The 26335-nt window shown below is 40.3% G+C and overlaps 1 protein-coding gene across 6 annotated transcripts in view; it reads left to right on the forward strand.

Annotated features, from left to right (window-relative positions):
- Positions 1–26335, forward strand: part of PPP2R2A (protein phosphatase 2 regulatory subunit Balpha) — a 102789-nt gene that overhangs the window by 61686 nt on the left and 14768 nt on the right. For 4 of the 6 annotated variants that reach the window (XM_069066953.1, XM_069066945.1, XM_069066969.1 and 1 more), the window contains 2 exons: positions 8201–8298; positions 22328–22493. In XM_069066953.1, coding sequence (XP_068923054.1) covers positions 8201–8298; positions 22328–22493 — 264 coding nt within the window. The remainder of the gene's footprint in view (positions 1–8200; positions 8299–22327; positions 22494–26335) is intronic. The other 2 variants (XM_069066961.1, XM_069066947.1) reach the window with 1 other exon arrangement.

A 26335-nucleotide genomic window follows, 5' to 3' on the forward strand; every position in this document is an offset into this window, starting at 1 on the left:
ATTTCCCCCACAGTTTATGTCCCTAGAGTCTCAGGAAACTTAAACTTAGCCTGTTTGTCACAAATAACTATGTAACTAACTCTGGTAAAGTCATCTCTGTGCTTTATTTTCTTCATTTGTAAAATAAAGTAGTTGACCTTTATGAATATTAAGACCCTTCCAATTCCCCAAATCTGGTTTTATGTTCTTTTCTCTCTAGTAACATTGTAATTGGGTCTTTGAAAGCCCCTGTTATTCTTTATGCCCCACGATACCTAGGATTGTACTGAATAGGGAGTCCACATATATTTATAAAATGGGGATAATGATAGCACTTGCCTCCCACTTTTGTTGTTTGGATAAAATTTGGAAAGGTCTTTGAACATTTTAAAGTTCTATGTAAATATTAGCTAAGCTACCTAATAAAGCATTTATTAAGCTTTTACTATGTGCTTGGCCATGGTGCTACTAAGGGAAGGTCAGATGTCAGAGGGAGCTGGGAAGGGTTAGCACAGTGCCTTGATTTGCTAACTGATGAGCTAATTGTTTCTCGTTTTCAGAGTAGGGGTACTGTATAAAAACAAAACTGCACTATCACCATCATCAGTTGGACTTTTTCATAATTTGGAGGTTCTAATCAGACTCATCAATAATTGAAAAGGCATCAGAATAGGTACTCATATCTCCACGTGTCTGTATATTTTTGTTTTTGTGGTTAATCGTTAGTTTGAATTCTGTATTAGCTGAAAGAATACTATGTTTACATGTCTTAGAATTAGCTCCCAGCTGGTTCCTACAAGCGTTTATGGGGCACGGGGTTGTGAGGCAGCTGCCTGGACACACTGGGACCAGGATTGGTGTCCTGGGCTTATATTCTCTCCCTGGTCTTGAGGTCTGTGCCAGTAATTTCAGGTATTTAAATGAGTTGGGCCATAAAGGTTCTGTAGCATACTGAAGTACAGTCTGATTTCCTCAGTTAACGTCTTGTTCCTAAGACTCACTAATGTGAATGCCCAGATCTAGTCAGAGTTCCCAGGGAGCCTTTGAGAAGCTTGAGATAGATGTGTTGGATCCAAAGGAGCTCAAATTTGAATCGGCTGAAAAGAACCAGAAACTATTCTATTTGGAGTTCCCTGGCATTGTGGAAGTTTCAGCTATGCTACCCTTGCTGCAGTTGGACCATGTTGAGTGTACAGTGAAAAAACACTATCTCTGTGCCCAGGATACAACTCTGGATATTGAAATAGCTTGGAATTGGGAAGGCTATATGTAACATGGCTGTTGACAATAGTGCTGACAGCATGTGTAGGCAGAGCTCACAGTCTGAGATTACCTGGACCAATAAATAGCCAGGGGTGGGCACAGGAATCTTTCTGGATTAAAGGAACATCATTCAGGATCATTCTTCAATGTTTGTGGATGGAAAAGGCAGAAACAAGTAATTGGCAGAACTGCTGGTTAAGGAACAATCCGTAAATACTGGTTTTGTTTAAAACTTGTGACTAGTAGGGGTGATGCAAACCTCAAGAAATTGACAAAAATACTAGATATTTTTGGTATATACATGAAGCTTATGCAGAAACTTGTAAAAATGACCGTTGTCCTTTACATTTGACACACACACACCCCTCATTTCCCAAATCCTATCATTACCACTTCTTCGAACTATAATTAGGTCTTTTCCCTTCCATATACTGTCCTCTGTAGTCAGTCACTTAGGTGTTTTATGTATAGATCTGGCAGGACTATTCCTCTATGTTCAGAATTCCTTAATGATTTTTTATTACCTTTGGTTGTCAGGTGTAACCTTACCCTGGCATTCAGACCCCTTCCTCGTAGCTTGGTATCCTCTGCTGTCTCCTCCCATGTGCACCCTTCTTGTTTTGGTTTGTTTCTTTGCCTTTGCGCACACCATACGTTGGATGTACCTGGAATAGTAATAAAGCCTGGTTTACTTGGTGCCTTCTTCCTGAAGCTTTGCTTTTCCCTCAGTTGGTAAGGATTCTTTGCTCTTCTCTTGGACCTAACAGGCACCTTCTATATGTACCTATGTCAGGTGAGCTCCTTCAGTGCATCTACTTTGGGGACGGGGGGCCTAGCTTTCTTCGTGTGCCTGGTTAGTACAGTGCCTGGCACATTGCACTTAATAAATGCTCTTGATTTGCTAATTGAGCTAATTGTTTCTCATTTTCAGAGTAGGGGTATTATATAAAGACAAAACTGCACTATCACCATCATCAAATATTCAAAGGCGTGATTCTTCTGTTTTCCTGGAACAAATGCTTTAGATTGGTCATAGTTGCACTGTATATGGTTATATAGAATAGACAAACAGGTTATTTAAATATTTAGATACTCTAGTATGCTCCAAGGAACATATTGTATTAATATAGCTCAGTATTACAAGGTATCCTGTTTGGAAGTGACCTGAATGGTCTCCAGCCTTTGCCTGCAAAAAAAAAAAAAAAATCCCTTCAACAGCACACCAGACAGGTAGTCCTCAGTCATCCAGCTTTGGCTTGAAGACCTCCAAGGGTGGACAACTCACCACTCCCTGAAGCAGCCTTGTCCTCATTAGGGATAAAACCAATTGTTAGATTTTGCATCTTGAACTCATACCCAGTGTTCCCGTTCTGTGCATTGTTTCTTAATACAAAAGTCAATTTCTCAATCTCTTTTCCATGTTATAGCCCCTCAGTTACTTGGACAACAATTATATCTTCCCCCATTTTCTTATCTTCAGGCCAAATTCTACTTTTTATTATGCTGTTAATTAACAATAGCTGTAACAAACCACATTTATATGGCACCTGTTATGTTCCAGGCACTATGCTAAGTGTTTACAAATAGTTCATTTGATTCTCCTAACAGCATTACTGGTTTGGGTTTGTTTTTTTTTTCCAGTTCAGGAAACTGAAGCAAACAGGTTCAGGGACTTGCCTGGGTTCACACTTAGCAAGTGTCTATAGCATTTGAACTCAGGTCTTTCTGACTACAGGCACAGCACTATCCACTGTGCCATCTAGCTGTTCCATATTACAAACACATCTGGATTCCTTTATATATTGCAAAAGCAACATGTCCAAAGCAGAATTGACTTCCTTATCTTTCACCCTAAATCTTTCCTTTCACCTGCCAGACTTCCCTCTTTCTATTGAGTACCACCATCTTTCCAGTCACCTTGTTGCACAATTTTGATGTCATCCTTTACTTGACATTTTCACTCACTCCCCATGATCCACTCTGTTGCCTTAACCTGTTCTTACTAACACCATGGTATCTGTGGTAGCCTCTCGACTCACACGGCCACTCTCTAGGCCCAGCCCTCCCAGCCCTTGTAACCTGTTGCCTCTGTTTTCCCTCCAGTGTAGTCCATCTTCCACATACTGAATCACACTCTAAAGTGGCATTAGTATTTTGGGATACCTTGTCACATTTAGGGTGCAGGTTGAGCCTGTATTCCATTAAAACTCCTGAGTCTTATAATAATGAAAGGATATTTTCTATCTTTTTGCGGTTGATTTTTTTTTAAACTCAAGTACTATGCTACAGATGTACTGAGCCTCCTTTCCAGGAAGGAATGGCCTGTTTGTATTTTGTCTTTGTGGTGCTGTACTCTATGAACAAAGTAGAATTGAAGTAGCTCAAAAGAAACACAAGATACACGAATTTAGAAAATCCATCTCCAATGTTCTCATGGAATATTTATGCCTGACTGGTGGTAGAACATTCCCAGCTCGTGTTGGTCTGATCACCGACAGTCAGACACATGAGGACAACAAGCAACCAGCCAGCATTGCCAGAACTAGTGCGCGGCCTGGCACTGGGAGGGCCTTCATAAATATTGTTAGTCTTATTCATGGAGGCAGGCCCCCCCTTCTCTGCTTCTCCCCAGCCCCTCCCCACCCTCCAAGTAGCCACCCGTGGAACTTTCTCTTCATCCTCCCTTGAATCCTCCTGAGAAGATCTCTGCAACTTCTCTGAGGTTCGTTCTGCACCATCTTTTAATAATCCAAATACACCATATCAGTGTAACCCTTGGATTGTCTATTTTCCCTTGCTTTTGATTGCTTCCAATCATGTTTTCTGGATGATATCTGTTATACCACTTGTTATGGAGCCATCTTTTATATGAATTGATAGATTAAGAAAAGCATTTATCAAGTACTGACTTTCGCTGTAGGCACAGTGCCAGGTGAATTGGTGCACTATAGGCAAATGAGGCAAACTTGCCCTCAGGGAGCTTACATGTGTATAGGGCAGGAGTCTTGACCCATTTGACAGTCTGGTGAAACTTATGGATATCTCTGAACAGTGTTTTTATAGAATGGAATATGTGGGATTACAAAGGAAGCCAGTTATTGAAATATGTTATCAAAATACTAGAACAAAGCAAAAAACCTTACAGACCCCGGTTTAGGGAACCCTTGTAATAAGGGGAGGCAGTAGCACTGGGGAGTTGGTGACCAGAGAAGTTTGTTGTGGAAGGTCACAGGATAATAAGTGAAGCCAAGGCAGCCAGGTGCAGTGTAGGACTGGTTTGCAGGATGTTTCCACAGCATGAAATAGAAGTGGGGAGGAGCAGGTTGCAGCAAAAGGCCAATGGCAAGAGACCTGGGCATGCTTTGGCTTCTTGATAGATGGGGAACCATGGTCTGAGGCTGCTGATCAGACCAGGTGACATTCTCATCATCTCCACAGCCACCCTGACTGTTTCCAGAACCAAGCCTACATTAGGGGGAGCTATCAGGCGAGGAACGTGATGGCAGGGCAGATACCCAGAAACCCAGAAAAGGCCTGATCTGGGTGGTAAAATGCTACAGCCTACTTATTTTCTTCCTTGTGCTTTGGCTTGCCTGTAACTTAAAAAATATCTCTGTCTTCCTCATGTGCTTGTTTTACACTATAGTCATTTCTAAACAAACTCTTCCTTTCTTAACAAAGAACTTCAGCTAAGCAAGACTTCCCACTCCCACCTGATGATGTTTTACTGCATTCTCTACTTCCCCCTGCCCATCTAGGTACCATGCTCCCCCAAAACTCTCCCTCTTCACCTCACCTCCTTGGCTACCTTCATATCTCATATACCTAGAAGCTGTGTGCTGTTGTTATTATCCCTGTTTTATAGATGAAGAAACTGAGGCATACAGAAGTTCAGGGAATTTGCTAGGGTCACACAACACAGGTAGGAGGGATCTGATATCAGATCTGAACTTGTCTTCCTGATGCTGGGGCCAGTACACTATCCATTTCACCAGCTAGCTGCCTCTTTCTAGACAAATCAAATCCTAGAGACCTTTTCCAATCAAGAATGGAAGCTTTGGCAAGGAAAGCCAGGACACAGAGGGAATTTTTTTTCTTTAAGCAATTGGGGTTAAATAACTTGTTCAAGGTGTTTCTGGGTGGGTGCTAAGTGTCTGAGCCCGGATTCGATCCCAGGTCATCCCGACTCTGGGGCCGGTGCTCTTACTTACTGTGCTACCTGACTGCCCCAACACAGAGGGAATTCTTGAGGTGTGGAGGAGCAGAATCAAAAGAACTGTGATAGTATATTTTGGACTTTGCAAGAATAGCTAAACCATCTCTTCTAAAAATAATTTTTTTTCAAACCATAGAGCACAGCTAGATGACTGAATACATAGAATGCTGTCGCTTAACCTTACCAGAAAAATGAGGCTAATAATAGCACCTACATTCCAGGGTTGTTGTAACAATAAAATGAGATATTTATACTTTGCAAGCCTTAAAGCATTATATAGATGTTACTGCATATCCTCCCTGGAATTATTTGCTGTGAACGTACTTTGTGTCCAGCATAGGGCTAAGCACTAGGGTTACCTAAGGTGGGGAGGGGAGGAGGGAAAGGTTCCTTCTCTCCAGAGCTCGAATATTAATAGGGAGCGGCAACACATAGAAAAGTTCGTCTGCAAGGTTGATGTCTGGGTCTTCTCCTCTCCTCCACCTTTATATTTCACTTGGTGACCTCATCAGCTCTTCTGGATTCAGTTATCATTTTTATGCAGATGATTCTCAGTTTTGTTTGTCTAGCCCTAACTTCTCTGCTGACCTCTAGATTCATGTTTCCAAATGCCTATTGGAATATTCATCTGCATTTCCCATTAGTATCTTAAATTCAGCATATTTCAAACTAAACTCATTACCTTTCCTCCCCCTTCCCAAATTTTCCTATTACTATTGAGAATAGCTTTCTGGTTAGTTACCTTCCTTAAGTCTCTCCCGACTCCAATCCATCCTCCACTCAGCTGTCAAAGTGGTCTTCCTAAAGCACCAGTGTGACCTTGTCATCCCTATTCTAATCAAAGACTCTTAACCTATCTCCTTCCTTCATTTCCAGTTCTAATAAACCTTAAAGCACCCACCAACCCCCTGACTTCATTACTCTTTCTCTAGCAAGGCATTCCATTGCCTTTTTCTGGCTGTCCTTCATGCTTGGAATGCTCCTCTGGCTTTTGATGTCACTCACTTTCTTCAGGTCCCAGTCAGAATTCTACCTCCCTGATCCCCCGTGATGTTTGTGCCTTGCCTCCAAGCTTAAGTCCTGGTTATGCTGTGTACAGTTTGTTCACAGATGTTTGCGTGTTGTTTCCAGCTCAACACTGAGATTCTTGAGAGCAGGGACCTTTGAGGGGCAGGCAGGGCAGGTGCCTTTTTTTTATCCTCAGTGCTTATTTAGCACAGTTTTTGGCACACAGTAAGTGCTTAATAAATGCTTGTTGACTGATGGTAGCAACAAAGACAAAAGTAATAGTCCCTACACTTGATGGGCTTATGTTATATAAAGTAAGGCATATAAACTTGTTTCTCAAAACTGAACTGGAGATGAAATATTGCTTCCTATCAGAGTTTTGTATGGTGGCATCAGATTAGAAATTTATTAAATTAGCCATTCCACAATGAAAATGTAGCAGTGTAGTAAAAGTCAGAGTTTACAGTCATGTCTTAAGGTTTTCAGTATTTATACACACACACACACCCTCACACTCATACACTTATACTAAACATATATTTAACAAAAACATATGTTAAAATTGTCAAGAGATTATCTCCTGTTGTCAGAAATATAGTAACCAATGTTCATGTTGATTTTTATAGGACTCACTGGCACATTTCTTTTTTGTATGAATGCTTTATTCTAGAAAATTTGTGTAAATAACATCTAGTGAAGTATACCTAGCCTTTAACATATTCTCTTCATGGTAATGCCTCATACTTGGCCTTAAATTTTTCCTCATCATTAAAATAACTGTTTTGTTACTTGGGGGAAGAAAAAAGCTATGACCTTATTTGAACTTGGCTTGGAAGTTGGCTTTTGGTTTTGGGTGTAACTTGACTACTACTCCCTGAGCTCCTGCTTTTGTGCATTTGCAGAATAGGAGGAAGCCCACCTGAATGATTGATTGCCTTGGGCTCTGATGACTTTTTCTAGTTTCTGATTGAGCCAGTAATTAGGAATTTATAACAGTTTCTTCGGTATAATTTCCATGGAATTTTTTTCCAGGTACTTTAATTTGGATATTTCCGTTTTATCTTTCTCCTCACTTTCCAGACGGTTGCCTTAAGTTTTCCTTATAGACGTTTTCTAAATTCATATAAATGTAGGAGAATGGAGTGAGGTAGGCAGCTAGGTGGTATAGTGGATAGAGCACTGGGTCTGGAGTCAGGAAGATCTGAGTTCCAATTTGACTTTGGACACTTAGTAACTGTGTGACCCTGGGCAAGTCACTTAACCCTGTTTGCCTCAGTTCCTCATCTGTAAAATGAGCTGGATAAAGAAATGGCAAACTACTCCAGTATCTTTGCCAAGAAAATCCCAAATGGGGGGCACAACTGAATAGCAACAAGGTTATTTTTAAAGTATAAAATGAATATAAACAACAATTAGTTTTTCTAAATGCAAAGGTGTTTTTTTAACCATATTCATTCGGATCAGACAATTAGAAATGATAAGTTTGTGTAATTATTTATGTTTTTAGTTACAAACTAAATAGTATCATAAAATGATTTACTTGAGGAGAATGCTTTTGGTGGTGGGAGTTGACAATTTCTGCCTAAACTTAGAGAATCAGAATGTATTTGTAATTGCTTTTTGATATTTGGATTGTGAATAAATGTTTCCTTTTTAAAATTATTTTCTTTGAGAGATGTGTGGCTTGATTTCAGGAAAGAAACACTGACTTCTTATTTCTTTTTGGTTATACAGCAGATATAATTTCTACAGTAGAATTTAACCATTCTGGAGAATTGCTAGCAACAGGAGATAAAGGAGGTAGAGTCGTCATCTTCCAACAGGAGCAGGAGGTGAGTCCTTCAAGCTTGACCTTGAATCCCTGGGTTACACTTGTTACCAGTAGATCCCACTTAGATCTATTGGGAAGCTCAGACTGGCTGCCTGCTGATTTTTTTTTTGAAAGAGCAAATAATAACAACATCAACAAAACATAAATTGAACCCTTTGATCCACATGGCATTAGACCAAACACGCCATCCCAAGCAGATGGCTTAGCATTTTTCTCCACAGTTGCTCTTTAGTTTATTTTGTTTTTTAAAACGGCTTAGGAAAATTGGCTAAAAGAATGATGTTCTTTGAACTCCCATCCTTGAGGCCTTCCTTCACTGAAGTTGTCTTTTTTCTTAGACCTATGCAGAGCAGATATGGGCCAACCTTATCTGTGCTCTACTTTAAAGAAGCTGCCAAATTAAATCAAAAAGACCTGTCCCTTTTAGTCTTTTCAAAGCATTTTAACTGCCCATTAACAACCAATGTTTTAAGTGCCTATTATATGGTATTTGTACTTGAAAAAACTGACCATTTAAGTTGGATTCTTCTTATTTAAAAATCCAGGCATCACTCAGAACCATTTTGCCAAATTTAGTAGGATTTTTCTCAAAGTAGAACTTGCTATGAATTAGAACCTTCTCTTCTCCAGTCTTGGTTTTACAGAGCGAACAGCCTTAAAACCATATTAAATGCTGTGATTGAAGGATGTGCTAGAATGCACCATGCTACCCAGATCTGATTGACAAGATTTCCTGCTGAAATGTGGAACTTGCCTTCTTGTTTTCCCCTTGGCTCTGTCCTTCCCTTTGCAAACCAGGAGTAAAACGTGACCACTTTATTAAGCCATAGGCACAGCTCGAAGTTCCCTGGGCCCTCTCTACCCTCTGTCCAACTCTGATGCTTCTCAACTGGGTGGCCTAAGACCAAGTCAGACAGTTAATTGTCTGAAATCTGCTAGTACTGATGCAGTTTAAATTCCAGGGTTGAGGTTTTAAAGGCTTGGGAAATTCCTTATGGAAGTCAAGAACCTGGTAATAATACTACTACTTTGCACTTCTATAGCGCCTTTGACCTGAGGATCTCAAAGTGCTTTACAAACACTAATGAATTAATCCTCACAACACCCCAGTGAGGTAGGTAATTCCATGTTAAAAGAAATGATTGATAGTGTCTGATAGATACACAAACCCCAAGGATGTTTATTTATATTTTTCTTATATTTATGGGCAAAAATCTAAGGGTGGGTTTTTTCTTTTTTTCCTCTTCTCTCCGGGCTTGGGGTTCCAGTTAGCTAAAATCTTGAGCATGAATGTAATCACTGATGTTTATTCCTTGTTGTTTTGTCACTTTTCTCTTAAAAGAATCTTGCATCATTAAATAGCATAGACTTGAAAATTTTTAAAAGAGATTTCTCTAGCCTTAAATGAAGGCCTTGTCCAATGTTTCTCTTTTAAAATATAAGTAGTTAATTATAAACTTAGTTAGAAGTCCTTCACTTTAAAATGAGGTCATTTTTACATTTGGGAGAGGTTTTAAGTAAAGTTTGTTAAAAATCTAGTTCAAAGTGAAGTAATGACTCTTTAAAGGAAGGAGGGGATAAATGTTTTGATCTTGATTAATTCTATTCATATAGATAATTGTATAGTTGAGGCTATACAGTGTAGTTGAGTCTACTTCCCCACCTCCAGTATTTACAGGTCTGCTTTATGAAATTAAAAGTAAGAAGTAAAGTTGTTGTCATTTTTACAAAGCCTTCGAATATTTAGGAAAATCCCAAAGCCAAAATATTTCGTAGAAGTTGTTTCTTCTTTTTCTAAACCTCTTGCTACTAAAATATTCTAAAGAGATACTATTATAGGTACTCATAAAAAGAAAGGATCCAAATGACCATTTTATGGAACAGTCCATTGGTGGGGAAGATTATCTAACTCACATTAGAATTAATAATTGTGAATATATAGTCGGTCTAGACCTGGATTTCTGCCTTGAAACTTGTTTTCGTTGTTCGTGATTGCCACTTCCTGTATATTATAGGTCATAATTTTCCAGGGGGACTTCTGTGGACCCAGAATCATGTTGTCCTCTCCTACCTGTGGGACCTTTGAGTGTTCAGGAACTCAGGCTTCCCTGGGTTGGCTTTGAGGTGGTTCTCTAAATGCTGTGTTGTGTTCCAGTGAATAACATAACATGCCAAATGACAAAAGGAATGAAAATCCTTTGTGTCAGAGATGGTCTTATTTGAAAATAAATAGTAGAATCAAACCAGTTATCTGCTTGAGTTGTGTGGTAGATCTCCTAGGACAGATGGGCAGTTTAAATAGATTATGCCCACAGCTTGTTTTTCTGGCCATTTAAGGCAAAAATGGCTCAACATCTCCAAATTACCAAGTGAATAAAGTTTGTCTTAAGTGTCCATGTCAGTCTTTTCCACTCTGAGGGCTTTCCCTACCTCCTCTCTTCCTATTACTTTGTGAAATAAAAATATACCTTAGTATATTATCTATAACTTTTTTTTTTTTAAAGCATTTGGGGTTAAGTAACTTGCTCAAGGTTACACGGCCAGTTATTTCTGGGTGTGGTGTGCTAAGTGTCTGAGCCCGGATTCGATCCCCAGGTCATCCCGACACTGGGGCCGGTGATCTTACTTGCTGAGCCACCTGGCTGCCCCTTATCTATAACTTTTTACTGTTACTTCTTAAAAATTTAGCCCTCAGGTTCCTTTATTTTCAAACATTAGTTACCTTACTCCAGCACTTGATTTAATATGGGGGGTGGTGAGGAGGGCTCATTGTCATTACTGAGTACTCTTGTTTTCTTCAGAACCTGTCTAGGTTTGGGGGTGGCTAGGTGGTGTAGTGAATAGAGCACCGGCCCTGGAATCAGGAGGACTTAAGTTCAAATCTGGCCTCAGACACTTAACATTTACTAGTCATATGACCTTGGGCAAGTCGCAACCCCAATTGCCCTGCTTCCCCCCCCCCTCCAAAAAGCAAAAAAATAACTTATTAATAAGGTTAACCTTAAATTGATCGCCTTTAAACAATAGATTTGAACTGTGGGTTACCCACTCTTGGACTTTATTCCAAGAGCACCTTGGAAGATCATCCATGAAAGCTGTTGGAAAAGCTCTTCCTGCAAGAGAATTCAAACCAAATGAGGAGATGATGTCTAAGGCCCTTTCCTCCTCTGTTATAATGACATTGACTGAGTGCAGTCTTCTACTCTCCCACAAGAGGAAAAAAGCATTCCTTTGTGCCTTGTGCCACTCCAAATCAGATATTTGGAGTTGTTGGATTCCTTGTGTAGCAGCAAGCACCCTAGCATGCATATCCAGGTTGGCCGCTAGCACAGGTTCTTAGATCTGCTTTTCTAAAGGAAAGCAACTCAAAATGGGTTAACAATCTTACTTTAATCAAACATATATCATTTACCTAGTTCAGGAGGAAAAAATCAGCACCCTGAACCTCAGAGAATACAAACAGAAGTTACAAACAGGCAAAAAATACAGACAGAGAAACAGATCAGCAGACAGGACTTCCCGCTGTCTGACCATTACATCCATACCTAGTTAGTTTCCAGAGAGAGAAGCACCAACATCTGGGTTTTCAAACCCGGGGGGCCTCAATGGCTGCCCAGAGTCTCATTCTGGCCAAATCACACAACTCTTCCCAAAGTGAGCCTCAAAGCAAAACCTCACATCAGGGTATATATAGCCTTCTCCTGGGTCAGAGAATGTCACAACCCTCTTGACCCACTGCCCAATCATGAGATAACAGGGTGTGGGCATTCCTGAAAAACAAGCCTCCCACCACAGGCTCCATGTGACTACATTCAGCCTGTTAGGGGGCAGAGTATATTTTCAAATCAGGGAAAGTTATCGGAGTCCCCGAAGCCTATCAAAGGGCCTAGGGGCAGGGAAGATCTTCAGATTCCCATTACACCTTGTTTGTTAAATCCTTCTGGTCTAATAGAGATCCTGACCCCCTGAATCTCATTCATCATTTTACAAGATAGGGGGTTCTTTCAGTTCTACCAAAACACACTGTTCATAACTAGGGTGATTACCTATCAGACTTTTCTCTTTATTTTTCTCTTTTTTTCACCTATTTTTCTTCCCCTGAAATGATTTGGAGGAAAACCTGCTGACTACAGAGTCAAAGTCTCTAAGTTTAATTCTAGTCTCTGGTGACTGTTGGTGACTTTGGGCATGTCATCTCATCTTTCATGGCCCCTTTAAAGTGAGGAAATTGGATTAGCTGATCTCAAAGCTTTCATTCATTATTGTTGTTGAGTTTCCAACTCTTTATGACCCCATTTAGGGATACTGAGATACTGGAGAGCTTTGCCATTTCCTTCTCAGATTCATTTTACAGATGAAGAAACTGAGGCAAACAGGGTTACAGAGCTAGTTAAGTGTCTGAGATTTGAACTTGGGAAGATGAGAGTCTTCCTGACTTCAGGCCTAGTATGCTCTCCACTTTGCCACCTAGCTGCCCCAGATCAAAATAGACTCTCATGAGATGGCTGAGATTTTGTTTCTTCTGGAACAGGACTTGCTCCCTGAGTATATGTCATATTTGTTTCCTAGTGTTACCTGCATTGTATCAACATTCTACAGCTGACCTGAAGATTAGGCTTTATGTAGTATTATATATCTTGCTGTACAATAAAGCCTAAATTCCAGAAAGCCTCAATTGGCCAAGATGGAGTAAAAAATTGTTTTTTGAGAATTTTGTTTGCTCAAAAACTTGTGGTTCTCTTCCCCACCCCCAAATCACATGCAATTCTGGAATCAGTCTTAGAATTTTAGACTTGGAAGGGACAGATGAGGTCATCTAGACCAGCTCCTTGATTTTAGAGGTAAGGGAATTACTCAAGGTCATTCAGTTAATTGTGGAGGAGGAAATAATTTCCATCTATTAAGTCCTGGGTCCAGTGTTCTTTTCCCTTTAGTTTACTTCCCATTTAGGTAAACCTCCCACACATATAATATTCTGTTAAATATATTGATTATGTAACCCTTATTTTCATAAGCCTTGCAATAAAATACTTCATAATTATATTTTTAATTGGCACAGTTCCTGGGTATTTAAAATGATCTCTCTTTTTTTTTTTTTTGAGGGTAGTTGGGCTTAAGTGACTTGCCCAAGGTCACACAGCTAGTCTTTTTTTGTGTGTGTTAAGTATCTGAGGCTGAATTTGAACTCGGGTCTTCCTGACTCCAGGGCCAGTGCTCTATTCACTTCGCCACCTAGCTGCCCCGAAATTAATTAAGCTCTGAATGCCATAGTCATCAAAGAATGCTAAGTACATTTAATAGTGGTTAGCTGAGTTACACTGTACCTGGCTTCAATTGGACTAGATTATCACAAAGGCCTTTTTTCATCTCAATAATGCTATGAATATGTAGTACAATTTTTTTAAGTAATAATAAGAAACTTTTAAAAATGCACTTTAGAAAGATTTTCAACAAACATCAAATCTATTGGGGAATTTCCAGTTCAAGTTCATTTAACCAGAACTTAAAATTTACTAGAATGCTATTTACTGACCATTCCAGGTAATTAAAGTCTAAATGTCTAGAAAAATCAGAACTTAGGAAACGGATGGGTTTGATATTATACAGAAGTCACAGACAAATGTAAATTTTCTTTTTGGAAGATCACCCCTTCATTTTAAAGCTTTGGTATTTATTTTGATTCGGTAATCAAATCAGAAAACTTTTATTTTAGGCTTTTTTCTTTTTCTTTGGTGGAGGAGGGAGTGCTAGGGCTATTTGAAGTCCTGGAAATAATGACCTGCTTGTTTGTTCGGCTGTACTTGTGCAACTAATGTATGGAATTACAGACTCCATAGTAGGAGATGGAAAATTAAAACGGCCACTGTTAACCTAGAATGTCCAAAGGGTTGGCTTGATTATATAGTAAAGGACATTGTGAAGAGTCTTTCTACTATGTACATTCTGTAGAAGGACCTCAGCATCCAACCAAGGCTGCTGTTTCCAGAGTTCGTAACAGTCTCCTTATTTGCCAGATCCAGTAACCGTTATTAAACCCTCATCATTCATTGGTGGTCTCCATGTTGGAGGGTGGGTCTGAACAGCCTGAAGTATATCCAGTACAGGGTAACCAACCAGGCTGGGAAGAGTTTTGGAGCACTTAGCCTATAGAAAGCTAGAGTGACAGGTTTGAGGGAAATAGAGCCATAATCCTGAAGTCTTGGTCCTTGCGAGAATATTAGTGACTTTTTATAGAAGAGGTGAATTCGGGTGCATCCTGTTTGGTGCACATCTGCCAGAGTGGTTTGATCAGCATCTGGCACGGATTCTCACTTTATGAACTCCTGTAGCAGGACGTCAGGAGCCCTCCACACCAGCACTTGCTCTCTCAATCTCAGATAAGCAGCAGAAGAGAGATATGTGAGGGATATGTGCATGAGAAAGACTGCTTTAGTGGTGTGAAGGGTGGATTAGAGGAGGTTGCTACCCAGACTATTGCAGTAGCTTCTTAGCTAATCTCCTTGCATCCTTAAGGTAGCTGCCAGTGCCCAGGTCTGATAGGTGCCACATCTGTTCGGGAGCTCTTCATAAAGGCTCCCTGTTAGCTGCAGGAATTAAATATAGATTCTTTGGGATAGAAGGCTGGCCCCAGCCTGGCTCTCACCAGCCTTTCCAGCTTGATTCCTTTATTTTGCAGCTAGCCTGGATTTGCTGATGTTCCCTAATCTTCCTGAGAGCCAGGAAGAAGTATTCATCAGGTGCCTTCTCTGTGTCTACTGTCATCACCTCATTAGGTTGCAGTGTGGGTAGTGGAGTTGGGCTTGGACTTTGTTGTGCCGTTTTTCATGTCCACATGCTGGAGCTGTTTCCTCCCCATCTAGCCTACATAGGAAGCTCCCAATAAGTGCTTTATCTAGCTCTTCCAAATTGCTACCCATCTCTGCTCCCTCTCATGGTTAAACTCCTCAAGAAGTTTACTTACAACAGGTGCCTCCACTTCCTCTTCTGAGCTCAGTTAGTGTAATTTCCAACCTCAGCTTTTAACCAAAGCTACACCCTCCAGAGTTACCAATGACATCTTAACTGCCAGACCCAGTGGCCTTTTCTCAAGCCTTGTTGTGCTTCTTGACCTCTCCTCTTCAGGTTTTTCTATCACCACTCTCTCTTAGTTCTCCTACCTACCAGACCACTGCTTGATATCCTTTGCTTCTTTCCCTCTATACTGTTTCATTTGGAGATCTCATCAGCTCCCATGGATTCAGTTAACATTTCTCTGCTGATGGTTCTCAAATCTTATCCTGCCCTAACCTCTCTGCTGACCTGCATTCATATATCCCATAAACATCTTAAACTTGACATGCACAAAACTCTCATCCTTCTCTTCTCCCCCTCCCCCACTGAGTCCTCCTCTTTTCTTAGGGCAGTAGCTTCCCTGTCACTATTGAGGGAGGGTACCGCCATCCTCCCAAACATCCAGGGTCAAAACCTGGGTGTCAGCCTTGATTCCTCTCCATCCTCCAAACTGTTGATTTTTGTTTTCGTAACATTTCTGGCCTTATGCCCCCTTCTTTCCTCTGAATCTGCCACCATCCCGGTTCAGGATGACTTGTAATCGCCTGCTTATTTCCTAGCACAAGCTCTCCCCACTCAAGTCCATTCTGCACTCAGCTGTTCAAATGATCTCCTTAAAGTGTAAGTCTGGCAATGGCCGACGTCCAGAACATAACATGATTTGTCTGGCATTCAGAGCCCCTCGTAACCTTCGCCCTGCACTCTTCTCTCCTCCCCTCACCCCCCCCCCCAATCCCTTTGTTCAGTGACATTGGCTTTCTTCCTTTCCTCTTAATGAGATACTCTCTTTTACCTCTTGATGTTTTTATTAGCTCTCCCTCATGACCAGAATGCTTGTGACTTCTGCTGAAATCCCACCTTCCATAGAAGCCTTTCCTAGACGTCCTTTTTAATACTAGTGCCTTCCCTTGGAGGTTATTTCTGATTTCTCCTGCCTTTAGCTTGTTTGTACCCAGTTGTCCATATGTTGTCTTGCTCCTCCCCTTTTGGATTGTGAGCTCCTCGAGGTCTGGGACTGCCTTACCTTTCTTTTGTCTCCAGTACTTGGCAGTGTCTGGCACATAGTGTAACCAGTGTTTAATAACTGGCTGTTTAATGGACACACCCTCCTCGACACTGCCTGATCAGATCCCTCCATTTTCTTCTGAACTGAGGCCAAGTGGCAGGTCCCAGCAGGGCCACTTAATACCTTTGGGACCAAGTCTGCTTCTGCAGCTCTCAGGCTCTTAATTTGTTAACTGGGTGGATGCTGAAGGGCCCTTCCAACTCTTAATTTGTGAACCTCTGTTTTTGAACTCCCAGAGAATGCCAGCTCCTTGAGAATAGGCCACTGTTCAATTTTTGTTCTTGTATTGTCATTGCCAATAAGTATTTAATAAATGTTTGAAGAATCAGTGAGGCAGACTTGGGTTCAGGAGAATTGGGGTTCAAGTATCACTTTTTACTCATAAATTGTGTGACCTTGGGTGGAATCACTTATTTGATCTTCAGTTTCCTCATCGGTAAAATGGGAATGTTTGTATCTACCTCACATGATTGTGATGACCTTTGCAGATATTTAAGCCTATGTGAAACCTTTTAAAATAGCTCTTTCTGCCTTTCCCTCCTCCTTGTATTTTCACAAAATTGAATTATTTGAGGTGATTACTGTAGTCCCTCAGGGTGCTAATTGAGGGCATGGAAGGTATTGTACAATCAGCTACAAGACTATGCCCATGACCCATCGATTTCTCCCATTGGGTCTTATGGAGGGGGCACGGGACTTACTACATTTACCTGTAAACAAATGCTCTGAACATCATTACTTGTAATAGAAATTGAGAAGAAAGGAGGTGAGGGAGCAGTGCTTCTGTTGGGAGGCAAAGTAACAGTAAGTGAGTATATAAAGCAGACTTCTGGTGCAATAAGATTATTCAGTGCACACTTGGAGCCCTTGAAGTTTTTCATTATGTCACAGCCATGACTTAACTCACAGAAAGTGGGCATAGGTTGCTCTGGGGATGTGGTAGTTAACCTTTACATTAGAAATGAGCAGATGATCACACACGCCGCAGCCCATAGCATTCTGGCTACACTTCTTAGAAAGTTGCTGGTGTGTATTCCTCTTTTCTGCATGGGATTGGGATGGGAGGGGTGGCTAAAGACAGGTGGGGCAACTTTTGTAAATTTCAGGGGAGGAGATTATTTAAATCTATGTGTTTATATATGAATGCAGATGAAGTTATTTAACAGTCACTGCCCTTTCTATAAGGCTTTATTTATCTGTCGGCCTTGGGTAATGAATTTTCCAGGCCATTGAAGTTTAGTCTATCAAATGCCAGATTCCCATCTTAACCATTTTAGTGGTAGTATTTCATGCCTCTTTCATAAGTGTAATTGAATCTTTTCTTGATGATTCAGTGTCATGATGCAAGTTGGTTGTGTTCTGCTCTACTCCAAAAACAGGAGCATCTGCTTGAGCAACTCTAGACCCTAACAGTTCTCTAAAGCCCATTTTACTTTTCTCCTCTAATTCTGTTATGGTCAGAAAAATGAGTAGCAGGGTGACCTGGTATGTTTCATTAAGTAAACTAATTAAGAGAATATCTATATATGAGATTACCATTTGTCTGAGAATTAGGATGCCCTTCTCTTAGGGCTTTGTCTCTATGATATGCATTCCTGCTTCTAAAACCCCCTCCCTGTTGTTTTTCTGGGAACTTCCTGCTCTTCCTCCTCTGGTCTCACCTTATTGTTGTGAGAGGCTTTTTTCTCCCTTAAAACTACCCCAGTTGTTGCCTTGCCCCAGAGCTAGTTTTCTCTTCACGCTGTGTGCGCCTTAAGATGAACTCTGGACTTAAGGATTAGTGCTCCTCTTTATTGGAAAATAGTTATGTTTCCTGCATACATGCATGCATTTATTTTAAACTTTTCTGATTTTCTGAGCTAACCTAGGAACCTAGCCACTACTTTTAACATTAGAACATTCACATTTTGGAAACTCAAACTCTCCCAGAAATCGTAAGTTACCTGTGCTAGATGGTTGTTGTATTCTTTTTTCTTTCCATATATTTTAGTTTTTATGTTTTCATTATGTGTAGTTTTAAAAAATGTTTTCTTGTTTGATGTTTTCTCATTCATAGATTGCTTTATTTCTGATATTGTCTCCCCCAATTAGCTAAATTAGCTTGTCTAATCTTTGTGGACTGGGACTGATTTTTGTGGTTTTTGTTATGCCATGGCACTTAGCAAAATGACAGGTACAAAATAGACATGTAATAAATAATTGACCAGTAAAGCAGTTCTAAATGTGGTGATTGGATTCAGAAGGCCCTTCGGAACAGGTTGAGATGCCTGAATCTTCATCCTCATTGTCACTTTATTGTTGTATTGGCAAAGGCAGAAGAGTTAAGTTTTCCTTTATGTGCAGCAGGCATCACTGTAGTAATAGTAATAGCTCACTTTTTGATAGCACTTGAGATTTATTAAGGGTTTTATGGACCTTATCTCATTTGAACCTTGCAACAGTCTGTTTTATGGGTGAGTAAACAAGTTGGTTAGAGAGGTGAAGTAACTTGGTTCATAGTCACACACCTAATGAAGGAGGTGAGGCAAGATTTGAAACCAGATCTTTGCTGGCTCCTTGTTCAGTGTTCTTTCCACTATACAGATCTGATGGTCTTTTCTCGGCCTTCATTCATCTCAGCCATTCTGTCCTTCAGTCTCTTCTTTGTGGGTTTTTGTTCCACTACTCAGCCCTCCTCATTCTCCTTTGCTTAGTCATTATTCATATCCTTTCTCCTAACAGAGAGTCCTTAAGACTCTCTCCCAGACACTCAGAATGTCCAAAGCTGAACCCATTGTCTTTACCTTCAAGCCCAGTCTCTTCCAAACTTGTCTGTTTTCTGTTGAAGGCACCACCCACTATTTGCCCTTTCTCGGAGATTTGTAACATCAGTGTTCTCTCAGCCTCCTTATTCTCTCTTAGTTTTAAGATTTTGACTTTATTGCATCTGCATCTCCTGGTTTGCCTTTTTTGTCTTTCCTCCCAGCCTCTCCTTTGGATCTGATCCTCCTCCTTTGTTGCCTAAATGATGGAATGGCTTCCTAATTGTTCTCCTTACCTACCCCATGTCTTTCCCACTTCAGTCCTTCATCCATGCTGCTACTAAAGCAGCTTCTTCAGCACAGTCTTACTCCTTGCCTCCTTGTTGTTTCTTGTCTAAAATACCAGACTCCTGTTTAGCATTTTAGAGCCCTTTCCGGCCTGGCCAGCCCCATTACCTCTTACACTAGAATGCTTTTTCTCTGCCCTTCATGTTTTCTGTGCACTCTTTGCTCAGCACCTTCACCTCTTCAAATTCCTCTCCCCATAGTGCCTCATCTTTTGCTCCTCTCCTTCTCTTGTAGTATTTGGCTCTGCACCCGTTGTCTCTTTTAGGGATTGTTTTCTTCTTTTATATGTAGCCACACTGTCTTGCCCGGTACCCAGCATATCTGTGCTTAATTAAAGATTATTGATATCCCACATCCTGATACTTGAAGACAGGGAATTAAGAGAGAAATTTGTGTTGGAGGCTTCTACTTTCTTGTTGTCTGCTGATGGTTAACAGTCTCTGGCAGATAAGGTGTGCCTGACACAGTGAAAGCTACACAGAACTAGCTGCTGCTGTTCCACACCTGTGAAATACCACCTGTGTGTCCTTAGTCTCCTTTCACAATGTCTAGGAAAAGGAAACTTGGTAAGATGGGGCAAGTCCCAAGTAGGAGAAATGATATCAATAAGATCATGCCTTTGTGTGTGATCCTAGAGAGTTGCCAGAGTCTGAGATGTGAAGTGATTGATTACCCAGGGCTTAGAAAGCAGAATGGGAACCCACATTTTTCTGACTTCCAAGTGTAGTCCATTGTGCCACTGATTTCCCCTACTTTTATCTTCACTCACACTTGGCTTCCCTCTCTTTTTAATGGCTGTTAAGTGAGGTAGGTAAATACACCCAAGAAGTTGATATTGTTTTCTTTGCAAGCCCACTAGGAAGACACAATATGTTGTTTTTACTAGTGCCACCTAGTGGCCGCTTGGCAGATCTTTTCAGAGCTTTGGGTGATTGCAGATTCTTACCAAAAACAATATTTTGTGGCTCAAGAAAAGTGAAGTTGTCATTAACTTAGTTTTATTTGTATTCTCTTTGATAAGACTTTAGCTAAATTATATTGCCTCTTATTAATCTATCCTTTATTATAGATTAAAAGATCCTAAGACTTGGATTTTGAATTTATGTACTTAAAAATCTCAGTTGGTCAGTTTTTAGGGCCAAGTTCAGCGATGCTAAAGTGGTCGAAAATGACAGTGAGGCACCACTTCATACCCATCAAACAAGTAAACATGCTAAAATATGGAGGATATTTATTATTGGAAGCACTGAGAAGGCAGACACTGATTCACTTCTAGAGGAATTATGAATAGAAATAAATTGTGGTATGTCTGTGACATATATGAAGGGTACAGATAAACTTAGGAAGATTTCTTGTAAATTGATTCAGAATGAAAAATGCAAAGCCAAATGGTTAATATACACTGACTACAGAAATCAGCATGGAGAGTCATCTGAGCTCTGGTTCAAAACCACAGATGTTGTTAGTACTGGACCTTCACAGCTGAAGAATATGGTCTGTGAAGTTTGCCCCTCCCATTCCCCCTTTTTTAAACGAAGAGTTTTTGGCATTCTTTTCTCCCTGCATTCTAAATGTACATTTTAACCAGGGCTGTCTAAGGTTTTGGGAGCTCTTCCTTGTATCAAAACAAAGTATAATAGTTCTTAGTCTAAAGAATGCTCTCCACCAGGGCACATCACAACCTTAGTACACAGGTCCTTCCAAAGAGGGGAAATGATTTCATCAGGGTCACATTGCTGACGAGAATCAGAGCTCAAGTCTTCTTGACCAACCCTTTCGCTGTTATACTATATGGACTCTATAACGTTTTAAAAACAAAACAATTTTATGAATTATTTTTTGTATCTCAGTACTTATATAATCAAACTATTTGTTAATGCTAATTTTTGTATATATGTAGTATTCTAAACTAAAAAAGACAACATGGCTTAGGGGCAAGAGTACTAGATTTCAGTCATTCTCCTTCAGTATTTAGTAGCTGAGCAATCCTAGGCAAGATCTTTCAAGACTCCAAGCTGATAACTCACAGACCTACTTAATAGAGTAGCTATGTATGAGGTTCAAGACGAACTTTCTTCCTGGCCATTTGTGCTTCATATGTGTTCACTGCTGTCGAAATCAGTTTCTCCATTTGCGCCTTTATCAGAAGCTGACTTTGAATAATGTTGTGTCTGAGTATTTTCATCTGAGCAGTACTGTAACAGTCCATTGCAGTAACTAGTGAGCTACCTTTTTACGTTAACTGAGTATGGAAAAAAATGATGCTCATCTTGTTTGAATGGGCCAAAGATGATGTTAATGCATATACAGTTAGCAACCTGAATTAGCTCCATTATCACTTAAGAAAAAATGCCTGTGAAGAGTAAACCACATATCCAATAGTGGGGGGTTGATTATGAAATCATCAGAAAATTACTGTTGTAATTTAGTCTTTTCTGGATTGACTTTCTAATCTCATTTTTGCTAATCTAAGCAATGACATACATAATGTTCAAGGCTTCACCCAGCTAGAATATTCTGGAATTCCACAAAGTATCCTTTTCTTTTATTCAGAATAATTTTTTAAAATGCTAAATGACAAAAGGGCAAAATTTAAATAATTTAAAGTATTTACATTAGAATGAAAATTCCACATAGGTCTTCAAAAACAAAGCTATTGTCCCAATATTGTGGTGGGTGAGCATGTTTTGAAACTGTATTGACAATTTGTTGAAACTTGTTTAAAGATCTTTACAACTTAAAAGAATATATTGAATTTACCTTGTTGCAAAGATTATTTTAAAATCTCCTCAGTAGTCATCAGAATATCTCTCTTTACATTTTAGAACAAAACCCAAACGCATAGCAGAGGAGAATACAATGTTTACAGCACCTTCCAGAGCCATGAACCTGAGTTTGACTACTTGAAAAGTTTAGAAATTGAAGAAAAGATCAACAAGATTAGGTGGTTGCCTCAGAAAAATGCTGCTCAGTTTTTATTATCTACCAATGGTAAGCATATTTCTTATAATAACTTCGGGAGGAACAAGATGGCATCTTGGTTAATTCAATGTGGGCTAGGTACCATAGGATTGGAAACCATGTTCATTTGTGTAGTATAGAGGCTGGGGAAACCCTTGGGCATTTGGTTTTGGCACATGCTTTGTAGAATAGCTTTTACTGGTGTGGCCAGGTGGTGCAGTGAGTAAGAGCGCCGGCCTCGGAGTCGGGAGACCCGGGATCAGTTCCGGCCTCAGATACTTAACACCCACACAAAATAACTGGCCGTGTAACCTTGAGCAAGTTACCTAACCCCAATTGCTTTAAAAAAAAATAAAGAATACCTTTTACTTGCTCTCCATGATGCTTGTTTCTTTTTTTTTTTATTATTCTTTCACTTCTTACTAAGTTGACAAAGCTTCAAGATCATTTTTCTTTAGTATACTTAATTTTTAAATGATAGTAGTTTATGCATAAGACAGAGTCACTGCCTTCAGGCTTTGTCTTACTTTAGTGTTTCGTATACTTAGTGCCCACAATATGTTCTTAATAAATGATTGCTTGATATAGCTGGAGAGTCATATATAGACAACCCCTGTTTTGATCGCCCAGTTTAAGAGTGTTCATTTGTATATATTGATGGACAGTCCAGATGCTGGGACAGAAAGGGATTCACTCTGGACCATGAAAGAACTGATACCTTCCTGAATGTGAATGTATTTTGAAAATTGTTCCTATGTGTGTAAAATAAAACCTTTTATTCAGAATGTTCAGGGAAAGTTGAGGAGGACTGTTTCCAAAATTTCTATGTGACCTTCTTTCAAAAAATGTAAAAACCAGCAGTTAGCCATTACTGGGAAAGATATTCCAGGGTGGCAGGGTATTCTGGTTTCATTATGATTAGGGGAAGATAGGATTAGGCCATGTTTCCCCATTTTTCATCTCATTTCCAGAAGGACATTGATAAGCCAGAGGTATCTAGGACAGGGCAGTCAAGAAGGTAAAGGAACTGGCAACCATGTATTCTCTGTGACGATTAGGGGAAACACCTGGTGCTGTCTAGGTGGCTCAAGAGGGAGCTTAGTGAACACAGTGACACTCTTCTAGTATTTTAGGGGCCCTCTTGTCGAGACCTCTGAACCAGGAGCAGGATGTAGGAGCTGTAGGTGGGCTGTGTTCTCTCCTTTGAAATCTTCAAGTGAAAGCTCTCCTGATTGTGCCCCTTTGGTAAGGAAGTGCTAGCTAATGGAGTGGTTACCAGATCGAGAATCCCAAGAAACTTCAAACAAGCCAAACAATGGGCTGAATCAGATTCAGTTTAGTAGAGAGAAGTATCCAGGCCTGGATTGTTGCTTTGGGCTAGTTGGTTTTTTTTTTTTTTTAAAACCCCTAAGAACACAGATACCCCATGGGGAAAGAAATTACTTGGTCATTCTTGTGCTCTGAATCAGCATCAGTGTCCTAGATGCTTAGGGGTACCTTGGGCTGTAGGAAGAGAGAAGCATCACACCCAGAATCAAGGGCAGAATAGGCCTTACAATAGATTCTGCTCTGCTTAGACCACATCTGTGTTCACTTTTAGGGACACTGGCCAATTATATGTTCTGGGAAAGTGATCAGGGTGTCTGAGGAGTCTTAAAACCAACTCAGATGAATACATACATACATATATATATATATATATATGAGGACTCGTGAACCAGGTTGGGGGTCCCCAAACCCTCTTTTTATGGAGGGAGAAACTGAGGCATGGAGGTTTAAGTGATTTATCCAAATGATGGAGCTATTACTCCAGAGCACAGGTTGATAAACTATGACTGGCAGGCCAGATCCAGCCTGCTGTCTGGTATCTGACAAACTAAGGTGGTTTTTACATTTTTAAATAATTATATTTAAAAACCCCACCCACTTGAAGGTGCTGCTGTTTATGTTAAATCATGCCATTGATCTGGTGGTACTGTCAGTAGAGATAGGGAATTGTGGAAAAGAAGATTCCTGAGTTAGAAATATACATATGAATCTTGTGATGGGAACATAGATTAGGGCCTGGAGAGAGCTGAATGGTCATTGAGACCAGCCCCTTCATTTTACAGATCAAGAGACTGAGGTCCAGAGGGAATCAATTAGTTGCTTAAGGTCACACAGGTAAGAAGCAGGAGAACGATGACAGTAACAGCATTAATAATAAACAGATAGTGGACGTGCATCTAGCACTTCCCTGTGTGCCAGGCGCTGCGCCAAGTGCTTTGGAGTTATTGTCTCATTTGATCTTCACCACAGGCCTGGGAGGTAGGTGTTGTTAGACTTGAGGAAACTGAGGTAGAAGTTAAATGACTTGCCCGGGATCCCACTGCTACTCGAGAGTGCTGTACGCTAGCTGTCCAGGTGGAGAGACTAAACCGTAGCAATTTGGGGAGCTGTCTTCCATTGTCAGGTCCAGTGGTCCATCCCTTCACTTGTTGAACATTCTTAGTCATAGGTGTAGATTCTCCCTTCAGAATGAATCTTAGACAAATAAAGACATCATACACATAGAGGTAGCATTGGCTCTGTAGATAAATGAGTCTACCATTTACATACTATATAGAAAGGGATAAGGGGAGTTAGGGATTGCACTCATTTCACACACCAGCAAGGTTATGCCAAAAGAACAGGATGGTTTTTGAAATGGCTAAATAACTAGAGACCAAATTACCAACTTTGCTGCATTATGGACAAAAGCAAGGGAGTTCCAGAAAAAACATCTTCTGCTTCATTGATTACACTAAAGCCTTTAACTATATGGATCACAACAAACTGTTGGCAAGTCCTCAAAGAGATGGGAAGACCAGATCATCTTACTTGTCCCCCACAGAAGGCACTTGTGTGCCGGCCAAGAGGCTGGCCAGTTAGAACCGGATATGGAACAACTGTTTGATTTAAGATTGGAAAAGGAGGCTGTATGTTGTCACCTTACTTATTTGATTTATATACAGAATAATACATCGTGCCAGGCTAAATGGATCAGAAGCCAAAATTGAGGTTGCTGGGAAAAGTACCAGCATTGTCAGATATGCAGATGTTAACTACCCTGGTGGTAGAAAGTAAAGGAGAGCTAAGACTTTTGATGAGAATGAAAGAGGAGGGTGTAAAAGCTGACTTGAAGCTTAACATTAAAAAAAAAAACAACTAAGATCTTGGCAACTGATTCCAGCACTTCCTAGCAAATGGAGGGAGAAGAAATGGAAGCAGTGTCAGATTTTATATCCTTGGGTTCAAAGATCATTGCAGGCAGCAGCTGCAGCCATGAAATTAAAAGATGCTCCTTGGAAGGAAAGCTATGGCAAATCTGGACAGCATGCTAAAAAGCAGAGACAAAGATCCTTATAGTCAAAGCTTTGCGTTTCCCAGTAGCAATATATGACTCTTAGAGTTGGACTATAAGGAAAGCTGAGTGCCACAGAATCAGTGCTTTTGAATTGTGGTACTGGCAAAGACTTTTGAGAGTCCCTTGAATAGGAAGGAGATCAGATTGCTCAGTAGTTAAAGAAATTAATTCAAACATTGGAAAGTCAAATACTAAAGCTGAAGCTTAAATTCTTTGGCTTCATAGTGAGAAGACGGGACTCGTTGGAAAAGACCCTGATATTGGGAAAGATTGAAGGCAAAAGGAAAAGGGGATGGCAGAGGATAAGTGGTTAGAGAGTGTCATGGAAACAGTGAACATGAACTAGGACAAACTTCAAGAGATAGCATGTGCTATGGTCCATGGTATCACAAAGAGCCGGACACAAATGAATGACTAAAGGAAAACAACAGAAGGGATTTTTTAGGAAGAACTGAAAGATTATGTTGGTATTGACCAGGGATGGCTC

This window comes from Petaurus breviceps, unplaced genomic scaffold (genome assembly GCF_028583685.1).
Source record: "Petaurus breviceps papuanus isolate PSGF00001 unplaced genomic scaffold, PetGlider_PUasm1.0 139, whole genome shotgun sequence".
NCBI classification, from domain to species: Eukaryota; Metazoa; Chordata; class Mammalia; order Diprotodontia; family Petauridae; genus Petaurus; species Petaurus breviceps.